The sequence below is a fragment of the Filicampus tigris genome, chromosome 6, assembly GCF_054856515.1.
Source record: "Filicampus tigris isolate MCC_2025a chromosome 6, RoL_Ftig_1.0, whole genome shotgun sequence".
Taxonomy (NCBI): Eukaryota; Metazoa; Chordata; class Actinopteri; order Syngnathiformes; family Syngnathidae; genus Filicampus; species Filicampus tigris.
This window is the reverse complement of record NC_141222.1, coordinates 6860573-6887497: the sequence shown is the minus strand read 5'-3', so window position 1 is coordinate 6887497 and position 26925 is coordinate 6860573. Positions and strand designations below refer to the sequence as shown.

The 26925-nt window shown below is 42.8% G+C and overlaps 1 protein-coding gene across 9 annotated transcripts; it reads right to left on the bottom strand.

Annotated features, from left to right (window-relative positions):
* Positions 1-255: 255 nt before the first annotated feature.
* pecam1b (platelet and endothelial cell adhesion molecule 1b) lies at positions 256-25680 on the bottom strand. 9 transcript variants are annotated; one of them, XR_015087185.1, is made up of 17 exons: positions 25540-25680; positions 25414-25449; positions 24223-24519; positions 21873-22154; positions 21523-21795; positions 19554-19826; positions 18855-19133; positions 18266-18544; positions 14560-14661; positions 14414-14444; positions 8137-8216; positions 6267-6320; positions 4999-5088; positions 4475-4531; positions 3968-4268; positions 3333-3355; positions 256-512 (listed from the first exon to the last, which is right to left on the bottom strand). XR_015087185.1 is itself a non-coding variant. In XM_086033849.1 (16 exons), the coding sequence occupies exons 1-16, from the start codon at positions 25583-25585 to the stop codon at positions 411-413; spliced, it is 2304 nt and encodes a 767-aa protein (XP_085889975.1). In that variant the 5' UTR covers positions 25586-25677; the 3' UTR covers positions 256-410. The 9 variants fall into 9 exon arrangements, 5 of the variants coding, with proteins under 5 accessions (XP_085889975.1, XP_085889976.1, XP_085889977.1 ...); XM_086033849.1 differs by lacking the exon at positions 3968-4268 and having other exon boundaries at positions 25540-25677; XR_015087186.1 differs by lacking the exons at positions 8137-8216; positions 14414-14444 and having other exon boundaries at positions 25540-25679.
* Positions 25681-26925: the final 1245 nt, after the last annotated feature.

Below are 26925 nucleotides of genomic sequence, written 5' to 3'. Positions count from 1 at the left end.
TCCTATGTGGCCCCCTCCATCATATAAATTGTCCATCCCTAGTCTAAATTACCCGTACGCAGTCTCTTTCTCAAAATCGAATGGGATGGACTCCAGCACACTGGTGACCCGAATGAACACTATAGAAAATGTATGGATGGATAAATAATTCAGCTATAATTTATGGTTCAATTCAAATAGTGAGGGAAGGTCCCTCAAATACATATATTAGCTCTTACTGCTACATCTTGACCATAAACAATGGCACAACACAGCAAAAATGACACATGCCTTTATTAATGAGCAAATATTTACAGCAGTCATTTATGTTGCTGATAGAAACACCAGAGGGGCTACAAGAGGGCACCCAGTGTGTTTATGACATGTGAGTGCCATGGAAACAGAATAGTGTGTGATGAATATTTGTCTGACTAATCCACCGGAACTGGCAGATCCTGGCAGTTGTTGTGCTCGACTGGATAGTGATTCATCTCATGTTGTTCACCGTTGAGATCAGCGTACTCCACAGAAACCTGCACACACAGTGCATCATTAGGCGTTAAACTTGATTCAAGGACGATCACCTGATCATATTAGCACCCTGAAACACACAAGAAAAAACATTCTGTGCAAGGAATAATTACTATTACAACAAACCACTGGAATGCCATGAAGGCGTTAGGTCATGATGGTCAAGAACACAAATGATCAAGTTGAGTCTGGCCTCAAGGTAATTTGACTGAGGCGCAGCGCTGATCTTGGGGGCAGATAAGGAAGGAAGCCCCAGCCCAAACTGCTTTGTTCTTGTCTGGAAACTTTGACGGCAGTTTCCCTCTTGCTCTGGATCATCAGCCTGCTGAGGGTCACTGAAACAGGGAGGGACTGAAGCACGCCAGGCAGTGGTATGTAGTAGGAGTAGAAGTATTTAAGACAATACCACAAATAGAATTATCTGTGGAAAGCTACACCTAATTTGGAGAGATTTGTTTCTTAATACATTATATGTGTTTGAATAGAATTGCTTAAACTATGCACTTTGCAATAATCTAAATAAGTCTTGAAAATTTCAACTATTTTTCACCATTTCAGTTTTCCTTACTTGGGCATCTAACATGAGTCGGCCCTCTCCCACTATATAAGAAGTGCGTGCCTTTGTGTACATCAGTGGCTATGCGGCGCAATTGTGCATTACCTAGTTATAATTACCAGGTAAATTTCTACAACTACAGTGTGCGGGCTGTAACATGTAACATGTTGAAACGTAAAGCTCGAACTGTCACTGTTATGTGGACCTACACACCAACACAAAACCAAGCGAAGCGGTGACGTATTAGCCTGTTAGCTCGTGAGCTTGCTGGTGGCTAGCGCCTCTCGCTGTGGCGTAGAAAAGCCCCTCAGAGACTTGATGGGATATATCTCAGCCACTGGAGGCGTTAAGTGCACAAATTTGAGCAGATCAGACAAACTGATGTGTAGGCATAAGAACGATGCTAGACGTATGAATGTATTAGACTGAAAGGTGATATTTGAGTAGCGCGTGGTTTCAGTGCTTTCAGCAGACTTGCCCACAGCATCTGAGAACTGAGAGAAAAGCCTGATTTTTTAAATTACTTTAAAGCCTAATTTTATATACAAGCCATTTATTATTTTTTTTATTCAAATTTGGCAGGCTTGTTAACAACACTCTTCTGGGGTGGTGTGCATTTTTATTTTCACTTTAGAGAGACTTTAACCCATTAAGGACAGGAGCACATAACCGCATTTCTACCACTAAAGCCAGGAGCTCTGTTTCGTGTTCCTCCCTTTAAAACCGGAAGAGCGTATACGTCATTTTCTCTTTTTGAATGCAATTCTCGGTCTCTTAGCTCAGTTTTTTTCAAACTCTGTGCGCCGCAGGAAATTATCTAATTTGTGTGCCTGTGCGGTCTCGTGCCTGGCAGCGTAATCATGTCTTTACAACATTGTAGTACTCTTCCATACCAGCAGGTAGCAGCAGCAGGTAGCTACTTGTCTTTGTTTAGAGACAAGCGAATTAGTGACGCATGTTCATCCAAACAGGCCTATGTTTCACACTGAGAAAGTATCAATATGAAACATTATAAAATACTTTTTTCTTTGTTTTTATTCAATTCCTATTCAAGACGTTGTAATATAACGTCATTCTTCAATGTTGAGAAATGCTTGTATAAACAATATAACACTTATATTGTTAAAATAAGCTTTTTTTTCCATACTTTCAGTTGGTCGTGTGCCGCAGGAGTTTTTCAATGAAATAAATGTGCCTTGACTCAATAAAGTTTGAAAATCACTGTCTTAGCCAATGAAGTGCATCAGAATATACATGTGACGGTGTTTGAGTTGTCGGAGTATATCCGGAATTATTTCGAGGAATAATGGAGGCACAGTCGGTCGCGGGAGCTCATATATAAGTCTAAGTCAATTTAAAGATGTGAAAACCATCCAAATGTGATGTATGGTTAAGATATACATTCGTAGACAATGACGATTTCAACCTCTTTGTGAGAGACAACAGCAATTACCACTCTATTTTTTTAAATTAAAAATAGTGCTTCACTTGCATCTTCGGTTGAAACAGTAAAGATGAATAAACTCGGGCCTGTGTGAACGCCACATGTCTAAGCTCTCAGTTTTTGGGAAATATGTTTCTATCTGCTACGGGGGCTGAGATATGAATTATTTTGTAGGTGGCAAATATGTCAGGTTTTCAAGGGTGACTCCAAAGACGTAGTAGGCTTGTAGGTTTTAAAGAGATGTCTCACGAGGGGCTTCAGGCTTTAATGGGTAAATTGATCCTTTCAATAGACATTCTGATAAATTATCTTATTATGTTTTGGAGCATGGAAAACGGGACTGACCATTTTGGCCAGGCCTGATATAGCGCCTCTATGGTGGCGAACGCTTCAACTGCAGTTAAAATACGTATTTGCCGCAGAGGGACATCAATCGCGCTGTGTTGAGCAATATTAATCGCTCTGCCTGGAGGCGGGCACCTCACAATTTTGAATGCAGGAAAAACCCTGATTCATTTACATAATATATCAAGCAATGTAGTGTTATTTTAGTTGTTTCAGTGAGGAAGTAATTTTTAGGAATAAATTCAAGAGCTATAAACAATGTCAAACTTGACCTATCTGTATCAATGATGTGTAGCAATAATGATCAGTGCCCAAAAAAATACAAACTATTGATTGAAAATTGCAGCTGATATCCTAAAATGAAAACAGTGTGTGTAGCGTTGTAACTTCTGAGGTTGGTGGTTAAAACAGGCAATGTTCATAGTTAGAAGACCAATAGTAAGCCTGGCTGCGTGGGTGTGATTGCAGTTAACTCACATAGCCATGATGGTCATCAGCACCTACAGAGAAAAGGGTGACAGGTTAGGTGTACTGGATGTGTAGCGTTGACTCATCGGCTGACATCAGAGCTATTCATCATGAGTCATTTTGCAGATGCGTGGATGCGGCTGACCATGCTGATTCACTTTTGTTTCACTACCGAAGGCAATCAAAATGCCATTTTCCAATCCACAGTCTTACAAGAATGCACAATTCTTTAGTCACTATTGGAAAGGAAGTCTTAGTGCACAGAGGGATGCTTGACAGCATACTGAATCTGGCTGCTGTTCCAATAACAGGAAGTCTCTGCCAGTAGTAACAGGAAATGGTCATTTTGGTCACTTGGGTTTAACTTGCCCAACCATCAGTCATACAACTTGTCATTGATTTCATTGAGCCGTATTTGTCAATCAAGTGATTTTGCTGCAGCATCACAAGCACACTAGTAGATAAATTGAATTTGATAATTTCTGTCGATTTTGGTGCAATGTTTTACCAGCTACTTTCCTGGTGATTGAGGTTCCATATGTGTTAGATCATAACATCTTCGGGTTTCTGTGTACCGTGTACTGCTCGTGTAAGGGCTGCTCCCTCAACTTTCTCATGCTCATCGTCGACTGCTCAAAACTTACATGGGGCTCCAGACCAAGGGAAATTGTTGGTCAGTTTGTGTCTTCCACTTTCAAATAATGGCGGCAATAGTTGGACCTTCTCAGCAAGCGTTTTACTCATGGTTTTGTAACACATTCCAGCCTTGTGCCGGTCAACAAGCTCGTCCCTGACATCTTTCGACAGCTCTTGCCCATGGTGGCACAACGACTGGAAGGCAAGACAATGATTCCTGGAACAGGTGTGCTTTACACACATGGCGAGATAAGATCAGGAGTAATGGCTGATTGCGCACAGCTCTGTGCCAAATGCCCACCAACCAATCTGTGGAAGCCAGAATTTTGGTTGGGTTGCAGTCCAGCAAATAGTTATTTTACCCAATAAATGGCACAACGTTTGAGAACTTTTAGATTGTGTTTTTTAAGAGATGTTTTATTGGCTAATTTAACCAATACACTTCTTAAAATAAAACCTAATATAAAACTGACCATTTTATTCCCATCAGGGAGCTTTAAAGATATTAAACTCACCATGTGAAGAGTTCTGGAGCTCGCTGTAAACCGTTTCTGTGCCTTTCCTTAGTGGTGCTGTTGATGTAAAAAATGTTTTTTAAAAAATCCAAAGGTTAGTCTGTTTTGTCAGCAAAAGGCAACATGGTCAAGATACGGAAACAGTGTCTGATGTATAATTACCCCTAATACAAAAATAGACAGTGGTCACATTCTACAGTGTTGAGCTCACAGGACATTGATGAAGAGCTGGCCCGTATCAGAGCCCAGCTCAGCAATTAGCTCAACCCTTCCTGTTTATAGCATCTACAACAGTCCTGGAAATCCCAACGGTTATTCCAACAGTTCTAACTAGCTGGAGATGTCTTGATTAGGGGTAATTAGGCCCCTCCTCGGAAGTGTTGCTCCCTTATCAACTAAGTGGATGTTGTGGTTTTTTTAATAAGGAGATATGAAAGGGGGAAGAAATTAATGTCTTGAATGTACAAGTAAAACAAAACTTAAAGTATGAAGGGTAGTCAAGTAGAAGAGGGTGGACTCATTACCTCTGGCTGGGTCTGTCGGCTGAGGATGCACCACTTCAGTGTACTCCACATCAGGCTCATTGGACACTATGCTGCTCTCCTCGTCATTGGCTGCATTGCAATATGAATAGAAGTCATAAAAAACGGTGAGCGGTCAGGGCTTCTCTGTTGCAATTACATGCACCTACATTTACAACCTACATTCTACAAGTAATATTTGTTCCTTGAAATGATATTAAATCAGTCCAAAAAGTCTACTCCCGTAGAGTTTCTCTTGGCTGCAGTGCTTCCCGTACTGTACATGTCTGTGGATGTTACATTTTTTTTTGCCGAGTCAAATTTCAGCATGTTAGCGCTACCATGTCAATGTTGTCCAGGCAAGTCATTTGTATAGCACATTTCATGCACAAGACAATGTAAAGTGCTTTACATCAAAAGCATTACAGAAAGAGAAATAAACATAAAGAATTACATTACATGTAGAATAATTAGATTCAACTGTTTGAAAACAACATAAGTAAAAAATGAAAAATAAAATAAAATATACCGTGCAGATTTCATGCATAGGCGCATGAGAACAGAAACGTTTTTAACCTGGATTTAAAAGTGTCTACATTTGGTGAAAGATTAATCTCCACTGGCAGTTTCTTCTACCCAAGGTCTTCAGAATCTGTCGTGCTGGCTGATGAAACTTGCACTGCATTAGCAATGTGACTTTTTCTTTAACCAATCAGATCTCAAATTGGTGCTCATGCTGCCAGCCTGACGTCTGTGGGGCCTTCGCTGACGTCAGCATTTTTCTGTCCTCTGACTTGTCGGTCAAAGCAAAACTTGTGTCAGCCAACTTCGTCTAGCAAAACATGTCTGTCACAATCTGTACACATGAAGACATTTTCTAATGACTCTCTGGTGAACATAATGTAGTTAAAAATATATATTTTGTATGTTTCTGTCACATCATTTGATAAATATTGTTTCTGAGCTGCTCCAGATGATGAAACAGTTGTGGACAGTTAAATTGCAGTTTTTGTATACGTCTTTTTTGTATACGTTTGTATAAGTCAAATCACTTTCTTGTAACATTCACACAGAAACGTCTGTTACCATGCGAATGATGTAGCCTTTGTGCCTATGTGTGTTAACATACGTTTTTCCTTTGTGCTTAATGTATCAAACGTCATACCTGCTCACTTTGTGCCACATTTAGCAGTTAAACCTTTAGGAAACCAAATCTCTGAGGCTTCATTGTCATCAGGCCTTACAACGACAATACAGGCTGACATGCTCACCTGTTACAGGCGGACGCTCGCTCCACACGCTGATATCTACTCTCTCCACTTTCCCTGTGCAGAAGAAATATACGCACAATGAAAAAATAAGCGTAGTTGGACTGAATATCTGCTGCGCGGAGAACCTATAAGGACATTCTGTAACGGTTAACAGAAACCCAAATTACAGAGCTTGAGGTTTGAATATCACGTGTCAGTTTGTAAAGAAACTTTATCATATTTTAAAGTACATATGAAATGTACCCTGCACATGATTCATTTTACTTAGCACAAATTGGCTCAAAAAGTGCAAATGTGGCAATCTAATAATATTTTTTTACCTTTAAACTTGACGTAGTTTGGCTTTATTCAGGTAATTTGAATTTAAATAGAATGCACTTAAAACAGTAAATGTTGTATGCATTGATCTATGTTTATAAAAATCACCAAATTATTATTAATAGCGAGTTTAGGAACATCTGAATGTGTTGACCAGCTCACTGTGTTTCATTGTGTCAACGGTCTTCTTTTAGTGTATTCGATTATGCTTACAAAACTGAATTGCTTATCTCCAGCTGGTAACGTTATCTCACGCTGCTTAAATAAGGTTTATGAGAATAATTTCCCCTGCATGCTACGCACATTCAAACCAACAAAAGCCGTTTTGTGTCAACATAGGAAGTTTAGCGCAGAGTCCATTGTTTTACCTTGTAAAGGAAGTTACTGTAGTGCATTCCTTTTTGGAAAATAAATCAAGTTAGTGTGGAGTTTATTGGGAGTCTTGCTCTGGTCCTTGCGCGTACGACCTTTTCTAAGACATAATGCATAATGATAAAATAATTCTTCTTTAGCAGAATTTTTTCCAAATTGATTCAGGGTCATATGCAACATTTGGAGCAAAATGAATGGGGATGACACGCTTCTAAATAGAACCAATTCATTTATTCTAAAAAGATTTGAGCAAAGTCAAGGTATTAACCCAAATATATACACACACATGTCCTATGACAATGATAAAAGGCTTCTGAAAATCAGTCAACAATGATGCTCGCAACATTGCAAAAACATGCACCCGTGGACACATGGCATACAAAGAAGTACAGGACAAAGACAGTGATGTTAAATAAAATGAAAAATAAAATATAGAGAAAAAAAAACAAAGGCCATGGAGATTGCAGGGGGAGGGGAGAGGGAGCAGCAGGAGGCGAGTCAATTCTCTTAACGTTAACACATCCCTCTACATGGAAAAATGGGGGGGAAAAGGTTCCTTTTTTTGGTGTATCTTCAACATTTTTTTTTTAAGTGGCTCCCCGCCCCTTGCAGAGCAGGGCATCTCTACACTGTGGCTGGAATACTGAAGCTGCTCCTGTTGCTGATGTCAGTGGGAAGCGACACCGCGCTAGCTCGTGTCCCATTGGTCACCCTCCCCTCCATGCCATCATAGTGTGGCACTCCGTCTGGAACAAGATGATAATGGGCGCTCTAAACAGTTTGCAACACTTTGACAATGTCATTCACGAGTATTCAAGTCTGAGCAGCTTCTTCCTGCGTGTGGAGACACCCCCTACAACGATTCCTGTTTTGCTTGCCTCGGGAATTACCAAAGAGAGACAATGTACATGCAAAATGTCAGCGACTAAACACTCTCTCATGTAACACTGAGCAGGATATCAACGACAAAACAGATGTTTATGTTAAACCAAGCTAGTCGGGTTAAAACAACATGACCCCTGCATGCATATTAGAACATGGATGATGGAGTGTGAGGATGGAACGCAATGGCTTCCACACATAACATGCTATGAAAGGACTCGTGGTTGTAGTCATGACTGATGAAGACAGCCAGTGGAACAAGAAAAAAAGTTAAAAAACAAAAAAAAAAACAATCTACCTGGGGCTGCATTATTAACCTCTGTGTCGTGGGTTAGACTCACTGTTAAAGAGTCATCTGATTTAGGGCTTGAAGGCTTTCTGAGAAATGGTGAGAATAAAGTCAACTGGACGAAATCTAACACATGTCAGATTATCTGAAGTCTACTGCATGTCAGATGAGAACAAAACGAGAGATTTTGTGTGTTGAAGCCTACTGAGATCAAACATGTTCTGTTTTAACAAGTATACAACGTTTCTCCAACGTTTTGCACGACACATACAGTACGCTCGCAATTATGCTAGAGGTTACAGACTAAAAATACTTGACATGAGAAATACACATGTATATTTTATCCCAGATGTGAAAAACGTATGCTTTATACAGTACAACAAGAAAGTACCACTGGAGATGTTGTTTTCAGAAAATTAATTCTACAGTCTCATCTAAAGATTGAAAAAAAATCTCACTAACAGTCATTCATTTCACTGGTTGGAAAATCATTTGGCTTAAATGAAAGAATATTTCAATTACTATAAAGAGGGTTTGTCTTCAAAGAGGACACCTCTGTTTTGTTGTTACTCAAAGGGACCATACGTGGTCATAATGGGAGTATCATAGCAGTTTCTCAATGGACTCAACCGAGAAAGACATCAAGTAGCCGGTATTATCCAGGACTTTTCTGATCTAGTAATGACATCTTGGGTGATCTAATCACAAGTAGACAGCTCTGAAGAATTTTTTCAATGGAGATCAACACGTTATTTTCATTCACAAAGTCACCAACAATAGTTCAGTTATTTCAAACAGTTTTTGGACTGATGTTTCATGCTCCATTCAGATTGTTTTTGTTTTTAACTCCTGGTAAGATTGGAAGCTGAGGAAAACAGACAGCCCCCCCACCCCCAAAAAGTCAAGTCGAAATTTAGCAGCACTTTTCGAGGCCATGCAAAGTGCATATTCTAACATCAAAAACTGTTGTACAGGGGTGGCCAACCACTCGAAGGCCACAATTTTGACTGTGTTGCTGCAAAGAGCCACAGCATACACATAAGCATACATAAACTGCTCCTTCGCATCCCCTCACTCCCTAACACTCGTTTGCATGTTTTGACAAACTCCCGTTCATTGTATACCTTTTTAGCCCGTGAAATGTTTTAAGCAAGTTGATATGAGTGCTACATAAATTTGGGAAAAAACGATATGTACTTTTCTGCCTGACTTTAAGTGAACATCCTGTGTTTTGAGAAGTTCATTCCTGTTGTTAGAGTGGAGGGAACTCAAGTGCCGCTGAAGAATCCAAGCCTTCAAAGGTTCTAATGAAGCCCAGGCAGAATGGCTTCCCATTACGTATTTGGTACTACTCAACTTTTTTTCCCTCCAAGTCATTTGTGTCAAAGTGCATGCACGTGGTATGCAGGCACTCCGTTCCATCGACGCATTCAAACGAGCCCACTGCATTGCTCACTTTGTGTAAAATAGAGGTCAGCAACTTACTCGTCGTCTCGCACGAAGAGTGATTGCGAAGCCACTCAAGGGACCCGGGGCCGCGAAATGCGCCGAAAGTGATTGTGTGCTTAAATACACATTAGTTCCTTAGTTAGTTAGTTAGTTAAGACCAACAAGCTCCAGCTCCCTTCCAGCAGCCTGGACGAGGAGCTCAGGGTCCCTCGCACCAGAGAGGCTTTGCTCTACCGGGACTCCAAGGAGTCCAAAGTGGCATCAGCAGGCATCATGGTGCCATCATGGAAGGAAGTGGAGGGCTCAGGAAAGCCTGGAGGTAGCCGAGTCTTGACTGAGACATAGGCCCCTGGTGGGTGTAGTGGCAACCGGCCGTGCTGGGCTAGGAGCCCTCCCCCAACCTTGCTATGAGAAGGCACATGGTAAGGACAAACCCCAGCTAGTCCTGAAGGAAATGCGTGTAGAGGTTGAGGAGGAACGAACCAGCAAGATGGTGGGCATGCAGTAGCAGGGAGCATGGACAAGGTGGGAGGGTGCACTGGAGAGGAAGGTGACCTGGTCTGAGATCAGGCAGGCAGAACCCCACCGCATTAAATTCATGGTCCAGGCTGTCTATGACATCCTACCCAGCCCAGCCAATCTCCATCGCTGACACTCCAGCTTGCGGGTTGTGCTCCAAGAAAGGCTTGCTGGAGCACATCCTGAGCAGCTGCTCTAAAGCTCTGGGGGAGGGTCGCTACTGTTGGCGGCATGACCGGCTGATGAAGACCATTGCTGAAGCCATAGCTAAAGCCATGGCCAAAAACAACAGCAGGAAGCAACAACCTGACAAAAGTAGGTGCGCCTTTGTCAGGGCTGGAGAGCAGCCTCAGTAAAAGCCCAAACCAGCAGCCGGTTTCCTCACCTCAGCATCAGACTGGGTTCTATAAGTGGATTTGGACAAACAGCTCAAGTTTCCTGACCACATCACAATAACTTCACTGAGGCCGGACATTGTGCTAACGTCTGTATCTTCAAGGCAGGTGCTACTGATAGAACTGACAGTTCCCTGGGAGGACCGCATAGAGGAGGCGAATGAGCGGAAGCGATCTAAGTACCAGGAGCTTGTTGAACAATGCCAAAGAGGAGGCTGGAAGGCACGCTGTGAGCCCATCGAGGTGGGGTGTAGAGGCTTTGCGGGCCACTCACTATGCAAGGTGCTCACACTCCTGGGCATCACAGTTGCTAAGAAAAGAAAGGACATCAAGACCACCATGGATGCAGCAGAGAGAGCCTCGAGATGGCTCTGGATCAGGAGGAGCGATCTGTGGGCCAATGCTACTGGGACAGAAGCTGGGGTCTGATCAACCCTGGCTGGGTCACCTGAGGGAGGGGGTAAGATCTGAAACCCCCGATGATCTCAGGCACATCACTGATGATGTGTCCCAGTACATCCTAGGGTGTATCTTTCAATCAGTTCTATTTCTTTTTTAAATCAGATGATTAATTTACGGCGGCACGGTGGTCGACTGGTTAGCACGTCCGCCTCACAGTTCAGAGGTCGTGGGTTCGATCCCGGCTCCGGCCTCCCTGTGTGGAGTTTGCATGTTCTCCCCGTGCCTGCGTGGGTTTCCTCCGGGTACTCCGGTTTCCTCCCACATTCCAAAAACATGCATGGTAAGTTGATTGGACTGTCTAAATTGCCCCTAGGTGTGATTGTGAGTGCGGATGTTTGTCTCTGTGTGCCCTGCGATTGGCTGGCAACCAATTCAGGGTGTCCCCCGCCTACTGCCCAAAGACAGCTGGGATAGGCTCCAGCACGCCCGCGACCCTTGTGAGGATAAGCGGTATGGATAATGAATGAATGAATGATTAATTTACTGTAACTCCAAGCTTACATTTATGGTTTTTGTTGACATAACTCGCGGAAGAAATGTCATGTGCGCCAGTCAACCAATCATCAGTGTATTTTTCAGACGTGTAATATTATCACGTGGGTTACGCAGCCAATCGTGTAAACACGGATTCTAGAAAATGCCACCATCGTGAGACAGCTTCACCCGTGTTTGACATAGTTTGACCTGACTTGTCGGTTTGTACAATGAGAGGAAGTGGAGGCATTATCAAGACATAATATCCAGTCTGCATTTTCTACTCACAAAAACACTGTAAATCTGAATAAAATAATCAAGAAACAGTTTTATTTGAGAAATGGTCAGGTTTGTATAAACATCTTAGTCTTTTTAAATCAAAATTCTTCACTGTATCATAATTATTTGCTATGCTTCCAACTTTTATTTGGGGAAGACTCTTTGCTGTTCCACCATGAATGTGCCCCAGTGCACAAAGTAAGGTTCATAATGGCTTGCTGAAATGAGTTTCTTTTATGGGAGGGAGTAAAAATAAAACACATCAAATTATAGAGCTTGGCAAGTTTAAAAAAAGGGCTGGAGTAAGCAAGGGCGAAGGTGGATTATAGTCCAGCCCCCTAATCATCTCTCATACATGTGACGTGGTCATGAGGCGGCCAAAGTTCATCTCAACCTACTCGGCAAAAGGGGCAAACGACGAAAACGGATATTCGGTGCTTCGCTCTGCGTCCCACCACTCCAAACGCATCATCCGTGCCGCCCCGCAAGCAACCGCACCTGCCCGCGCTAACTACATTGTCTTCAATTGAATCGCGCCACCAGAAACGCCCTCAACGGATTCGGTGTGAATGCAGCATGAGACAGCTGGCCTATGAGTGGGACAAGTACACACACATGCAGCAGCACTGAAACTGCTGGAGTGGAAACCAGCGAGCCAATCAGCAACCCGAAGGGCTGACTAATGGAAGCGCTCCCTGGACCGGGCGTCTCCGCCCATCCGTCTAGAGACTGACCTCCCTCACATCCACTCCATTGACATATAAACAATGACCGCTGTTGAATAAAGCAGTTCCATTACAACTCTCGACTTGCTCACTTCGTCTCCTTACGAATACGTGTGCTGGCAAGTGGCTCATCAAACCGTTAACCCAGAAGTGGGTGCCCATAAGGTAAACGGATTTGAACAGCAAATTAGCCAGCTAATGATCTTTAAATAGACCTCTGCCTTTAGCATCTCTCCCGCGGCGTCATGCACAGATTATTTTTTGGGGGTAGGTGGGGGTGGAATTGAACTGGTCAGAACTGCTTTAAAAAGACAAGGATGGACGGGGTCAGAGGATGATAATTTGTATAAATAAGGATGGAGGGACGAGGATGGAAGGGCACCCAGATCGTGGACGGAGGATGGAGGACAGACCGGCAAAAAATTGTCAAGTGGCCAGCTCTGTCAAATTACGTGATTGTATAAATGTTTTCTGTTTTCTGAGTTTTGTCATGTGATGTCCACAAGCTGAATCGTGATTGGCTGTGACCTGAGCCCTGAGCAACTGTGATGTCATTTTCAGTCGACAGCAAGTGACAAAATGGCCACTACAGAGATGGATAAAAAGAGGTGGATTTTTCTGCTGAATTCATATTCCACAAACGCAATATTTATCAGAACACCGTGTTTAGACGAGTGGTGATGCATAGAACATACACTACTATTGTAAAGACTATTTTTGAGTTGACTTCCACTTTAAAGGTACTATATTTTCCGGACTATAAGTCACGTTTTTTTTTCATAGTTTGGTCGGGGGTGCGTCTTATACTCCGGAGCGACTTATGTGTGAAATTATTAACACATTATTACCTGCATATCATTTCACATGTTATTTTAACCCACATAAAGAACATAAAGATACATCCTAAAAGCTATTGAAATACATGAATAATTTAAATGGTTAAAATCTATTATTGTGTTAAATAAGTAATTAAAATTGTATGATTAAAAAGACAATTTGACTGTCCATCAATCCACCTATACAAAATAGTGTACTGTTCCTTTAAAAGGCGCCGTGCCTGGCAGTGCATGGTCTTTCATCATCAGCCAGCCACACACACACACATGCACGCACGAGAGCGGAGGAGAGAACAGATAATTACGACCTGATACAAAAATACTTTTGGAGACTTGGAAACATTCTACATGGTCGGTGATAATTAAAACACTTATTTAATCGATCTACGACCGTTTTGGTGAGTTTAAAGTTATCTTATCGTAACTTTCTTGTAATGCTACATGTGTGGATGTTAGCTAAATGTTGTTGTTGTTGTAAATGTAGAACCCAGGCTTAAATCCAATTCCAAATCTTTTGGGGCAGACCAGAGGTGTGTTGGGATTCTGACAGAAGTGGAGAACTCTAGCAAGGAATAATCCAGCAAGTATTGACCAATTTAAGCCAAAACGTGCTATGCCAATAGGCTCTTACCGATAAAGACTGCTGAGGAAAAAAAAAAAGAAAAAAAAAGGCGCTTCAACAAAACATTATTTTAATAGTGTCCATATTCATGTAACCTTTTTTTTTTTTTTTTTTTTTGTATTTTATCTTCTCCCATTGAACTTTGTTTTGTTAAAATAGTTATACTTCATATTAAGGGTGGGAAAGGTTTAGAAATACCAGTAGTTGGTCTTTGTCTCATTTTTTCACATCACAAAACCATACTTTTTTGAATTGGTAGATAGCGAAGATACTATATAGGCGTGTGTGACAACAGCACACCCTTAAATAGGATCTTATGTCTTTTCTTTTTTGGGGGTGGGGCGGGGGTTCTCACCCCTTCATTCAGAGCTGTCAACATTGTTTGGTGCACCCAAGATGTAACCTTTTGCCTGGCAACCCTACTAGCCTCATCTCAGCCAACCTAACAATACGGATACACTGTGACTAACGCAGCTATACACCATCTGCTACATTGAGAGGAAGCAAGTAGTGGAGCCAACTCACACTGACAATTCAGCAGCTGCTTCCCTTTTACCTATAATAAGAGAGGAGATGTGAGCAGAGCAGGAGGAGGTGGGCGGGAGAAGGTTGCTTCACACGTAGTCAAACTAAGGAGGTGTGAGTTGCTGCGGGATTGTAGGTGTGTCTACCTCTCTTGGACCTGAAGCACAGCACAAACACCACCACCAGCACCGAAACCACCAGCAGACAGAAGCCCACAATCAGTGCTTTCTTCCATAGCGCCAGGCGCACTGCGGACAGAGACACACAACAAAGACGAGAAAGTCGGACAATGAAAGTTTGAGGAATCAATTGAAAACAAAAGAGAAACGTGCCTCTTGAGTATTGACAAGAGCCACTTTAGCAAGGCAATGACGTTTGCACAACCTGTATTCTAATCAACAGTGGGCTGTGCATTTGGTCCCTGGGCCCGACCTAATGTACCTCTTAATCTCGCCACTATCATTTTGCAATTATAGAAGCCATCAAAACTGTACAGCACACAACTAAGCCGCATACGTCATCCGGAGCAGAAATCAATATTTATCAAATATCCATCCATCCATCCATCCATTATCTGTACCGCTTCTCCTCACAAGGGTCGCGGGGCGTGCTGGAGCCTATCCCAGCTGTCTTTGGGCAGTAGGCGGGGGACCCTTGAATCCGTTGCCAGCCAATCGCAGGGCACACAGAGACAAACATCCGCACTCACAATCACACCTAGGGGCAATTTAGATTGTCCAATCAACTTACCATGCATGTTTTTGGAATGTGGGAGGAAACCGGAGTACCCAGAGAAAACCCACGCAGGCACGGGGAGAACATGCAAACTCCACACAGGGAGGCCGGAGCCGGGATCGAACCCGCGACCTCTGAACTGTGAGGCGGACGTGCTAACCAGTCGATCACCGTGCCGCCATTTATCAAATAATGGAACAAAAACTTAGTTTGGTTTGGTGGCCTCAGTATTGCATCTCTGCTTTTTGCAGATGATGTGGTACTGTTGGCTTCTTCAAGCCGCGAGCTCCAACTCTCGCCGGAGCGGTTCGCAGCCGAGTGTGAAACGGTCGGAATGAAAATCAGCACCTCCAAATCTGAGACCATGGTCCTCAGTCGGAAAAGGGTGACGTGCCCTCTCCGGGTCGGGGATGGGATTCTGCCCCAAGTGGAGGAGTTCAAGTATCTTGGGGTCTTGTTCAAAAGTGAGGGTAAGATGGAACGGGAGATCGACAGGCGGATCGGTGCAGCGTCTGCTGTGATGCGGAGCCTGTATCGGTCTGTCGCGGTGAAGAAGGAGCTCAGCCGAAAAGCGAAGCTCTCAATTTACCGGTCGATCTACGTTCCTACTCTCGCCTATGGTCATGAGCTGTGGGTCATGACCAAAAGAACAAGATCTCGGATACAAGCGGCCGAAATGGGTTTCCTTCGCAGGGTGTCCGGGCTCTCCCTTAGAGATAGGGTGAGAAGTTCGGCCATCCGGGAGGGACTCAGAGTCGAGCCGCTGCTCCTCCGCGTTGAGAGGAGCCAGTTGAGGTGGCTCGGGCATCTGATTAGTATGCCCCCGGGACGCCTCCCTGGTGAGGTGTTCCGGGCATATCCCACCGGCAGGAGACCCCGAGGACGACCCAGAACACGCTGGAGAGACTATGTCTCCCGGCTTGCCTGGGAACGCCTTGGGATCCTTCCGGAAGAGCTGGAAGATGTTGTTGGGGAGAGGGAAGTCTGGGCTTCCCTGCTGAAGCTGCTGCCTCCGCGAGCCGACTTCGGATAAGCGGGAGATAATGGATGGATGAAACAAAAACTTTCAACATTTTTTTACATCATATTCATCTCAGATGCCGCTGATTTCTCGCTCATCGTAGGTGGCAGTGGCAAGTTTAGCTCTGACCAACCAATCGAAAGTTACAACCTATTTTATTTGCTTGTTCCTGTGTTGAATTTTCCTCTGTTACAGCTTCCCGGGTGGGCATTGGTTTCCCATGCCACACCTGCAGGCGATGATCATCAGCAGAGAAACTGGGTGAAGAAAGTACCTATTGCTAGTTGATGGTGCCTGTCTGTTTATTCCATCTTGTGCTTTAATTAATATTAGTATTCCGTTCTGCTCGTAGTCACCTGTTTTGCTGTTTTGTAATTAGTATTGTTTATTTCTGTTTGGTTTCTATGCCTTTCAAAGGTTGTTTTTCTTGTTTGTTCTGTGCTTTCTATCTACCTTCGTTATTTGGTACGATTATTCATTTCTCACGTCGACCTTATTTATCAAGTCGCTTTTTGTTGAGTTGTTTGTTTCATGTTTCCGTTAAATAAATTCTGTAAACCCGCTCAAGTCTGTTGTGTTTGCTTCGGGGTCCAACCACTCGCGTGTTGACAAGAAGAAAATGCTGACGTTATCGAGGTCGAGCAGTCAGTCTGTGAGGATGAATTTGAAATTGTATTGGTCAAAGAAACGATCTCATTGCTAATATTGTTTATGCTGCGTGGGCCTGCACTACTGAACTACTGATTCTGTGCAGATTATATTCACATGGCTGCGCACGACAAAATGAGGCTGAAATTTGATTGGGCAAAAAAAAAGATAACATCCTCATGTACTGGAAGCAGTGGAGCCAAAAGAAATGATTTGAAATGAAGCAAATTGATTGGTGAGGAAAAAAGTAATATAATTTCATGAAACAAATTTAGTTTGTAAATGTAGGCGAGTGCTTCTGATAGCGTTTAAGTGCCAGAGAAAAGATCTTGCTGACCCTGACCGCTCGCCACCGACTATAATGCACACGACCAAAACTTGAATAGGCTTTGAAGAAAATTACAATGTGCACCAGTGAGTTTCAGTCATGATCAAACTCATGCTGGCATAGTATGTTTACAGTAAATCTTCATTTTTGGGGGGGAATGGTGGTCACCCTGTTCAGAAAATTAAACTACAGCCTAGACAGGCGGCCACTCACAGAGACGGATAACCTTTCGCACGAGCATTCACACCATTACTGAGTGGGAACTGAAGCCATGCTGCCTGCAAGGAAGTTAGGTTAGTGAACCACGACACTGTCAGTGACCTGATGGATGAGAATAGATGACAGAAATGGCATCATGTGAACTAATACCTTCCAGGAACATGTCCAGTATGATTGTCAGTTCTTTATTTCCTGGAGTTTTGAAGGATTGCTTGGATGTTTAGTATATTGTGTGGAGTGTGGAGATACTTTGTGACTCACTGGCTACTTTCATAACATTTACTTTTATATTCTCGCTTTTTCTGCAGCCACTACAGTAGACGTATTTGGACAGTGAAAGCGTTTTTTAGTTTTTGGCCGTTATTCACCACTACGACGGATTTGAAATGAATAACGTGTTTGAAGTGTAGACTTTCATACTGAATGTAAACATACCGTGAAAGCGATTTAAGACATTTTGAATACAAACAAATGTAAAACTCTACAACGGCCTGATTCCAAAACAACAGAAAATGCTTTTTGTTTACTGAATACAAACATGAAGGCCACAGGAACAACAGACAAGCAACCGAATGTATTGAGTGGAACCTATTACTGTTGATCAGCCAGTTGCAGTGCACATAAACAGGTTCCTGTAGACAAGCAACTATTCACACTCATACGAAGGACACACCTAAGGACAATTTAGAGTCTTCAGTTTACCTACCATGCATATTTTGGTAATTTGGCAAGAAGACATGGTACCTGGACAAAGTCCATGCAAACATGGGGACAACATGTAAACTCGGCACAGAACTACTAGAGCACACAATTGATCCCTTCACCCTCAGAACGGTGAGGTGGACCAATATTTCTATGAGCTACAGTAATGATCCAGTATGTGAATAAACATCGGCCTCACCTTCTATGGTGACCGGTGCGCTGCGGACGACATTGTTGGCGTGATTGATAGCCTCACAGTAGTAGGTGCCACTGTCATCTTTGGACACAGCTTGAATATGGTAGTTGGTGTTGTTCTTGTCTGAGGTGGTGGTGGAGACCGGGTTGTTGTTGTCATCTCGATACCACTTAAAGGTGACAGGCGGGGTGCCTTTCACACCACAGATCAGGAACAGATTATCTCCCTCTGCAATTTCCGGCAAGACGGGGATGACCGTGAGCGTCGGATTAGACAGAGGCACTGTGGAGAAAAAGGCAGAAGAGGGCCGTTTGATGGGCTTGTGGTCAGGCCTCTCGCGTTTATTCAAGCATGCCATTTCAAAAATGAGCTGGAAAAAACAAGGTTCAAGGCAATCAACGCGTTCAAGCCCAAAATGTAGCATGCTGGGGATTTTTGCAATTTTATGGAAGACACGGCTTTGGCCTGAGCACAAAACTGCGAATTGAGTTTTTCAGAGAATCTGCGAATCTGCGAATTTCCAAATGCTGCGGATGTGCAAGGGTTCACTGTATAGTAAACATAAAACATACTTGCTGTGTCAAATATTTACCAACAACATTAGCCTCCAGTCTTTTGCTGAGCGGTGCTTCCTTCTGACTGTTCTTGGCCTCACACATGAACGTGTTTATTTCTCCAGGTTGCTGGATTGTGACGGTGAACAGAGCCTGCTCAAAAGGCATTTTGACACTGGCCGTGCTCAGCTGGTCGTAGTCTTTCAGCAAAGTGTAGTTTATGGGCAGGCTGCCCATGTTCGACTGACACAGGATCTTAAAGGGACGCCCCAGCACCGCCCTGCCAACCACTGAGATCCTTGGCGTTGATACAGTTACTAAAATGGACAACCACAGCAAGAACAAACTTTAAAAATGTTTTCCTGAAATTGCCCAATAGGAAATTGTTCAATCAAAATTTAACAAAGAATGTAACTGATAACATGTTTTTTTATTATATGGGATGGGCGGGCGGCGGGGGGGTGGGTGTTTGGTCAATTGGGGGTTCAATTGGTTGCGAGACTAAAATACTGAAATATCTCGCGTTGTCGAACAACACAACTGCAAAACACAACCGCAATAACGCGTGTGTCGTTAAATGAATAGCTCTCTGACAGTGCCATTAATGCTAAGAATTGTTGTACTTTGTATTTTCAAAGTCAGAATTTTTGATACAGCTTTGATTTGTATCCCAGTAGATTATGAACCTGAATATGTGAAGTGCTGCGATATATGGTGACAGAAGCATGCAGGCTCACCTTTAGGACGGACAGTCAAAGGTCTGCTGTATTTCTTGATGCCCTTGGCTTGAGCGATACAGGTGTAGTTGAAATCGTTGAGCAAAGCTTTGCCAAAAAACACACCGGCGCTCTTTGGAGTCAGGAGATTTTCTGGCGGATCCAAACTGTAAGTCAACTGGTCCCTGTGGAGCCTCTCTGAAGCGAAGCTGTCACTTTTACAGCTCAGAGTCATGTATTCCTTCTGAAAGACTTCTCTTGGGGACATGGTGAGAGTGGGCACTGAAAACAGCTCTGCGGATATAGTCAAAAATATCATGCATTAACATCCATCCATTTCCTATAGTGGTTGCCTTCATGTTGGGTTGCGGGTGAGCTCAAGCCTATCCAAGCTGCCTTTGGGCGACAGGCAGAATACCAGCCAGTTGCCGGACACGACAAAAAAAAACAACAAAAAAAAACATACACACTCACATTTAGACCTATGGATGATTTGGAGCAAAGCGGTGTCCAAACTATGGCAGGGGGCCATTTGCTGCCCGCTGTCCTTTTATTTAATAACATGAACAACTGACACGGCCCGTCTAGTTTGTCTGCATCGCATCATTTACAAACTCCAAAATTCCAAATCCAGGATCTGTGACGGTATGGGAGAGGTGTGGGCTGTTCGTGCCAATGGCATGAATAACTAGCATGACTGTGAAGGCACCATTCATTCTGAAATGTACACACAGGTTTTGGAGTAACATATGCCGCCATCCAAGCAATGTCTTTTTCAGCGATGTCCCTGCTTATTTCAGCAAGACAATGCCACGCCACATTCTGCACATGTTACAAGTATGGCAAAGAATATGAGTACACGAGCGGCCTACCACTGTCCACACCTATCTCCCATTTAAAATGCGGGGCACATTATGAAGCACAAAATACGACAAGGGACACCGCGGGCTGTTGAGCAACTGAAACTGTACGTCAAACAAGAAGGGGAAAATAATTCCACTGATAAAGCTTAGAAAAAATGAGTGTCCTCAGTTTCAAAATTCTTGTCGGGTGTTGTTAAAAGGATAGGTCAGGTAGCCCAGTGGCAAACACGCCCCATGTCCCAGCTTTTTTGGGAATGTGTAGCAGGCATTCAATTTGAATTGAAAGAATTTTGGCAAAAAAATCCCAAAACAAAATAATATTCATCAATTTGAACATTAAAGGTTTTGTCTTTGGAGTGTATTCAATTGATTACAGCTTGTCTGTTTTTAATTGACGTTTTCGTCGTAAATCCTCCACCACTCCTGGGTGGCAAGGTAGCGCCTGTAGATTGGGGTTCACTCCGGTGGACGAGAGTGTAGCCTCCCTCTGCCTTAGGGTGGGGGGACGGGTCCTGACTGTTGTTTGTGCTTATGCGCGTCTTATTTCAATAAATAGCTACATGTGTAGCAATGGTTTGTATTGTTTGAATTAGAAAATACAAATAAAAAAAACAAAAAACTCAAATTATGAGAGATCCCATTAAAATGACACATTTCCGCTATAAAAGTATATTTTTTAAAAACATGAATTTTGTGCACCAAACACCGAGTCATATTAGCAATTCCTAGTTCGGACTCCCAAATATATACCAAGTGGGAAGTGCAATTTTATTGACAATGATATTTCATGATGCATTTATGATACACCCAATGAAACTGTAGATTTGCGTACAGTGTTATCAGGCCAAATCGTCTTGGCCCCTCCCTGTGCAGGAAATAAAACAATGGCAACACTGCAGATACAATTCATAGCTCTTGCCTGCTACCTTGCTCGTCCCAGCGTCCATATATGTGCACATAAAATAAAAACAAACCACATATTATTTGTTTGACTTTGACTTCATGGTCAGTGTGAGGTCCGGTCAGAGATGTGGCCCCGGGACCGTTCTTTGCCCAGGTCTGCTCTAACCGCTATTTCATTTATTCTACATCATACTGTGAACTCTAAAATATAAAAGGGTACTTACCAGTCACCGAAATCTTTCTCGAATCAACTTTCACAACATTTCCCATCTCCAGTCTGCACTCGAACTCCTCGGAGTCCTTGGCCAACGCCATCATGCTGTGGTTGACATTGGTGTCCCCCCTGCTGAGAAGCTGGGTCCCACGGCTCAGGTAGAGGTGAACGTTTCTATGCGTGTCGGCCATGAGGCTCCTCACGGTGCACGTAATGTCAAGTCTGTCTCCTTCGTAGATGTTGCTGTAAGGGAAAATGTCCAAAACTGGTGTAATGGAAAGCTCTGCGGAAAGAAGACCAACCAGTAAGAAGAAAGCCGTGCCGTTTAGAAACGTGAATGAATTCCAACGTTTGCAGTACCTTTGACCGAAACGGTGACAGTGTTGCTTTTGTTCGACTTGAAGAAGAACGGTGTCACCAGAACGGTGTAGAAACAGTTCATCTTGTGGATGCCAACGTTGTTGAAGCGAAGCTTGACTTCAGACAGGTTGGAGTTGACCCTGTCCTCTAGGATCTCCTTGGCATCATCGTAGAAGTAGAAAATGATGGAACCCGTTTCTCCTGGCGCTGTGCACCTGGCTGTTAGCTCCTCCCCCTCACTGACAACAGCATTGTTCAAATGAAGCAGGGGTGCAGACAAGCCTGGAGTGAGAGTAAATATACCCAGCGGTGTTTATATATTTTATTCCGTGGTGGCTTATTGTACTTCAGTGGATTTTTCAGGTATATACTTTGATTGAGTGGTTCGATGATCAAGCAAAACCTTTTTATCCCTACATTTGATAACAGATATCTGTGAATATGTAATAATAATTAGAACAGCTATAACAACAATAACATTCTAGTCTATATATACGTATATGGATGTGTGTATATATGTACGTATATATATATATATATATATGTATGTATATATATAAATATATACATATATAAATCTATACATATATATTTACATACTGTTTGTATAACATATATACGTATGTATCCGTACTTATATACACACATCCATATATATATATATATATATATATATATATACACATAAACCACATAAAGCGTTGGATTTGATACACTCGCATCATTTAAATAAAACAACGCAAATCATTTTTTGCTTCACCCCTAATAGTGTACATGGCAGAGTGATGGATGGAGTTAGCTACTGTTGAGATTTTGATTGATTAATTGTGGGGACTAAAAAACAGGAACAGTGACAACATGGAAAAGCGTCAACCAGACAATATTAATGGCAATGACACAAACCAGGCAATATTAATGGCAATGACACACAAGATTTGAAGAAACAAGACATTTCCCATCCATGGCCTTAGTTAAGAGAATTGTATGACGTCAGCTCCATGAATGACTTGTGGTCAATCCGTTATCTTTTGCCAGGCTAAGCATCTGGTGTTCAAAAACTGTTCTGTCTCATCTGAAAAAATACAAAATGTGGAATTTTTCAGTTGCTTTTAGGGTGGCCTTTTTTGTGGTTTGTATTTGTATACTTAAGCTCCACCAGTATCTGTGTTTCTACTGAAGCATGAAGTTATAGTACTAAACTCTGATTTCATTCATGAAAACAAATCCTGAGGTATACAGGTACATAGGATATAGGAAAACGTCAGTAACGATACTTTCTCCTACTCCCTGATGGGTTTTTAAAAATTATATTATCATTTATATGATTAGCATCACATGACCATCCATCCATTTTCTATCGTGCTTGTCCTCACGAATAAGTTGGTATCCTTTGGGCCAGAGGTGGGGTACATCCTCCTGGACTGGTGGGCAGCCAATCACATGGTGCATATCGGCAATCAACCAACTCACATTGACGCAATTCCGACTAGCGTTGGACTAACCTAAGATGCGCGTCTTTGTAATGTGGGAGGAAGCTGTGGGAAGGCGAGAGAAGCCAGAGAAAACCCACGCCTGCAAACTGCACGCAGGAAGGTCTGAGCTGAGATTTAAATCCACAACCTCTTGACTGTCAGGAAGTCGTGCTGCTTTTAGCCAACATTATTTCATTTGATATTACAATCATCTACCAGATTAATCAGCAAAAGTGCTCGGAATCTTGGTTGACATCACATGTTAACAGCCACTTGTTGCTCAACACTCAATTATAACTGACCCACAGTCCAATGACAAAAGTGGCATGTATTGTCAACTATGAAAAACAAGGGGCTGAAGGTACTGTGCCCCTTGCACTAAGTCAGTGCTTCTCAATTATTTTCTGTTACGCCCCCCTTAGCAAGAAGAAAACAATTCGCGCCCCCCACCCCGCCACCCACTCTCTGCCGCAACTATAAATAATAGCATTTGTCTATGAAATAGCTATAGCTACACCTCTGCATAACATCGTATCCTTGTTAACTTAAAGAAAACAAAAAGAAAGAGATATAGTTCAATTTACAAGAATAATCTTATTAAGAATTTAGATTTATTGTAGTATGGCGGAAAAAAAGAATATTCCCCAAGGGTCACACGTGCCCTCCCGAGCATCGCACCGCTCCCCCCCAGGGGTTCCCGCCCCACTATTTGAGAAGCACCGCACTAAGGAAACTACTCCGAAACTACACCGTAGGAGGCAAGCAACGGTTGCTTTGCATCAAAGCTCCACCAAGACATATCGGAAAGAAAGAAAAAACTGCCTGGGTCAGAATGAGACCGGGAAAAAAAGCAGTTGTTTGTGTTCTGCCGCACTTACCAGCGACTGTGAGTTTCTCGGCCTCGCTGGTCAGCTTCTTTCCTTCGATGTTGATCATACACTTGTATTTGCCCGTGTTGGACACTCGGGCGTCAGGCAGGCGGTACAGGAGGTCGCCGGAGCTGCCGGTGGACTTTGTGTACACAGTGACGCCGTCCTTGTAGATTGTGTACCCGCGACTGAGCGTCCCCGTGCCTGAGCTGCTGACCAAAGCCTGACAGCGCACAGTCACATTGGTGCCCCGCATCACATCGGGCCCGGGCTCAAGAGAGATGCTGATGCCCCTTATAGTGAACACTGCGGGGTGGGGTTCCAAAACATGATAGCGGTTATCATTGCGTTTTGTTACAGATATTAATAGAAAATATTTGCTGTTTTCAAACGTTTCAGATCAGACATTTAGCAAACGCAATCTTTTGCACCGTTCTAAATGATGCTGGTAATTTACAGCATCATTTAGACCAAAGCAATCTAATGAACTTTATAGGTAAAATACTTAATACTTAATATATATATATATATATATATACATATATATACATGATATATATATCATATGCAACACTTTATTTCTATAAATCTCTGCTAGTGATTATATTTTCAAATGATCACTTTTACAACATTGCTACCACAGGCACCATGTTGGTGACCCCTGATATAGAATCACATCATCTCAGGGCAGAACGAAGCTGCCCGTTAGTGGGCATCGTTCACAGCAGGCCCTGATGAAAGCTGGCATGCGAGAAGCGCGTCACCCGATGACGACCGAGTCAAACGTTCCATCGGCGAGTGAGCAAAGCGCGTGCGACAATGCCGGCTGACGCCTTCCCAGAGACTCTTCTGGTCAACTTTTCCACCAGGACACACACGAAAGACAAAGCTGCGATAACAAAGTTTTCCACTAACTCACATTGAAGCTTTTTCTCACTTTGTGGACGACCAAAGACCTCCATGACATGTTTAGTATAAAAAAAAAGAAAAAGAAAAAAAAAAAGAGGCTACATTAGTCTCGCCTTTGCTTGTAATTGAAACGCTAATTAAGATTTATTAACCTTGGGGTCAATTCTGTGGCAGATATGCAAATCTCTAGAAAGTGATTGTGATTCAAATGTTAGCCCAAGATTATGTCTCAAATACTTTCTATTTGTCTTTTCATATTCCACGAGACCGATACGCAGATCATGTACTTACTGGATTGCGCGTGGGCCCCTCTCCACGGATGGAGGTCTTGGAACAACAACAAAAAGCACCTGGTTAGAGATCAGTCAATGAACTTGCTCCTTCAAGAAGAATTCCAAAGAGATAACAAAAGCTTACAGTTGGATACCAGCGTGCAGCTTAACAGAAGCAGAAAGCGGCCCATCGCGTCCGAGGAGCTCTTGAGTGATCCCGCTGCGGTTGATGGTCCTGGACCCGAATGGCCTGGATGGGTGCTGGCATGCGCTGGGTGGGCGGGGCGGCACGAAGGTGGCGCTCCACCTCGGCCAACAAGCGGTTATCGTCCCCAGCAGCCAGCGGCTTGGCTTAATTTGACAGGAAGCCAATGTTGTTTCCTCAGGATGTCCACGCTGGCTCACTTTGTGCTGCTGTGGAATGTTCTCTGGACTTGTTCATAGATCTGCGTATGTGTGCGTGTGTGTGTGTGTTGAATGACAGTCATAATAACGTTTGAGCATTTTAAGAGCAGGAGTCAGGCCTTTGACCTCTTTGATTGACTGAGAGGCTTGGAACAGGTAAAAAGAACAACAAAAAGTCACACATGGAGACATTCTTGATGAGCTACTGAATTTTCTTATTGGCATAAATCCACGCGTAGGCAAGTGGCCAAGACCGTAGTCCGATCTTGGAATCCGGGAGCAGCGCCTCGAGTTTTTTCCGGCCTATGGGGAACATACGACGATATCAGTTCAAACCCTTCGAAAGTCTATATTGTATGAGTGACTGGACATGCACATTTGAGGGATGACGACTGATTTAATATGCATCATTTCCCAAACGATGTCATCTTTTTTTTTTTTTTTTTTTTTAAGATAAAGCAAAGTTCAAAGCGACATGATGGAAAATGTCGAAGCAATTGTTATTGGAAGGAATTCAGTCTTTAGGTGCCCTCATCAGAATTACTCAGAGGTCTTGACAATGGAGCAGAATAATGAACCTCTGGGGTCCAACAAGTGGCCAAACATTTACACGAATACCAGTACAATGCAAAATGTGTTTCCTTCATTTTACGCAATTTTATTTTTTTCATGGGATTAACATGACCCGGTGACCCTAAGGATTAAGCGCTACAGAGAATGGACGGCTGGCTGGATGTACGTAACTGATTTAGCCATGTCCCACAATGCTCTGATCATTACAATGTGTATAGTAAGTGGTTAAATTAGACAGATATTTTTACATGGGTGGTGCACATTATTTATTTAAATGTATTTTAGTGGGCGACTGAAACCAAGACACTGAAGTTCATATTTTTTAACCCTGAAAAAAAAAAATGCATTTAATGGCATTTCAAGACAAAACAGTTTAAAAAAAATAAGGATTTGTCTGTAGAGATTTGTTGTCAAACCTCATTCAAGCTTTATTGTCCAATTTTAACCTCAATCTAAAACTTTCAGGGAATTCTGCCCTAAAAATGGATGGATGAATACTAGCAACAATTCTATTCATTATTAATGAACTAACCCTTTGCAAAGGTAATAATGC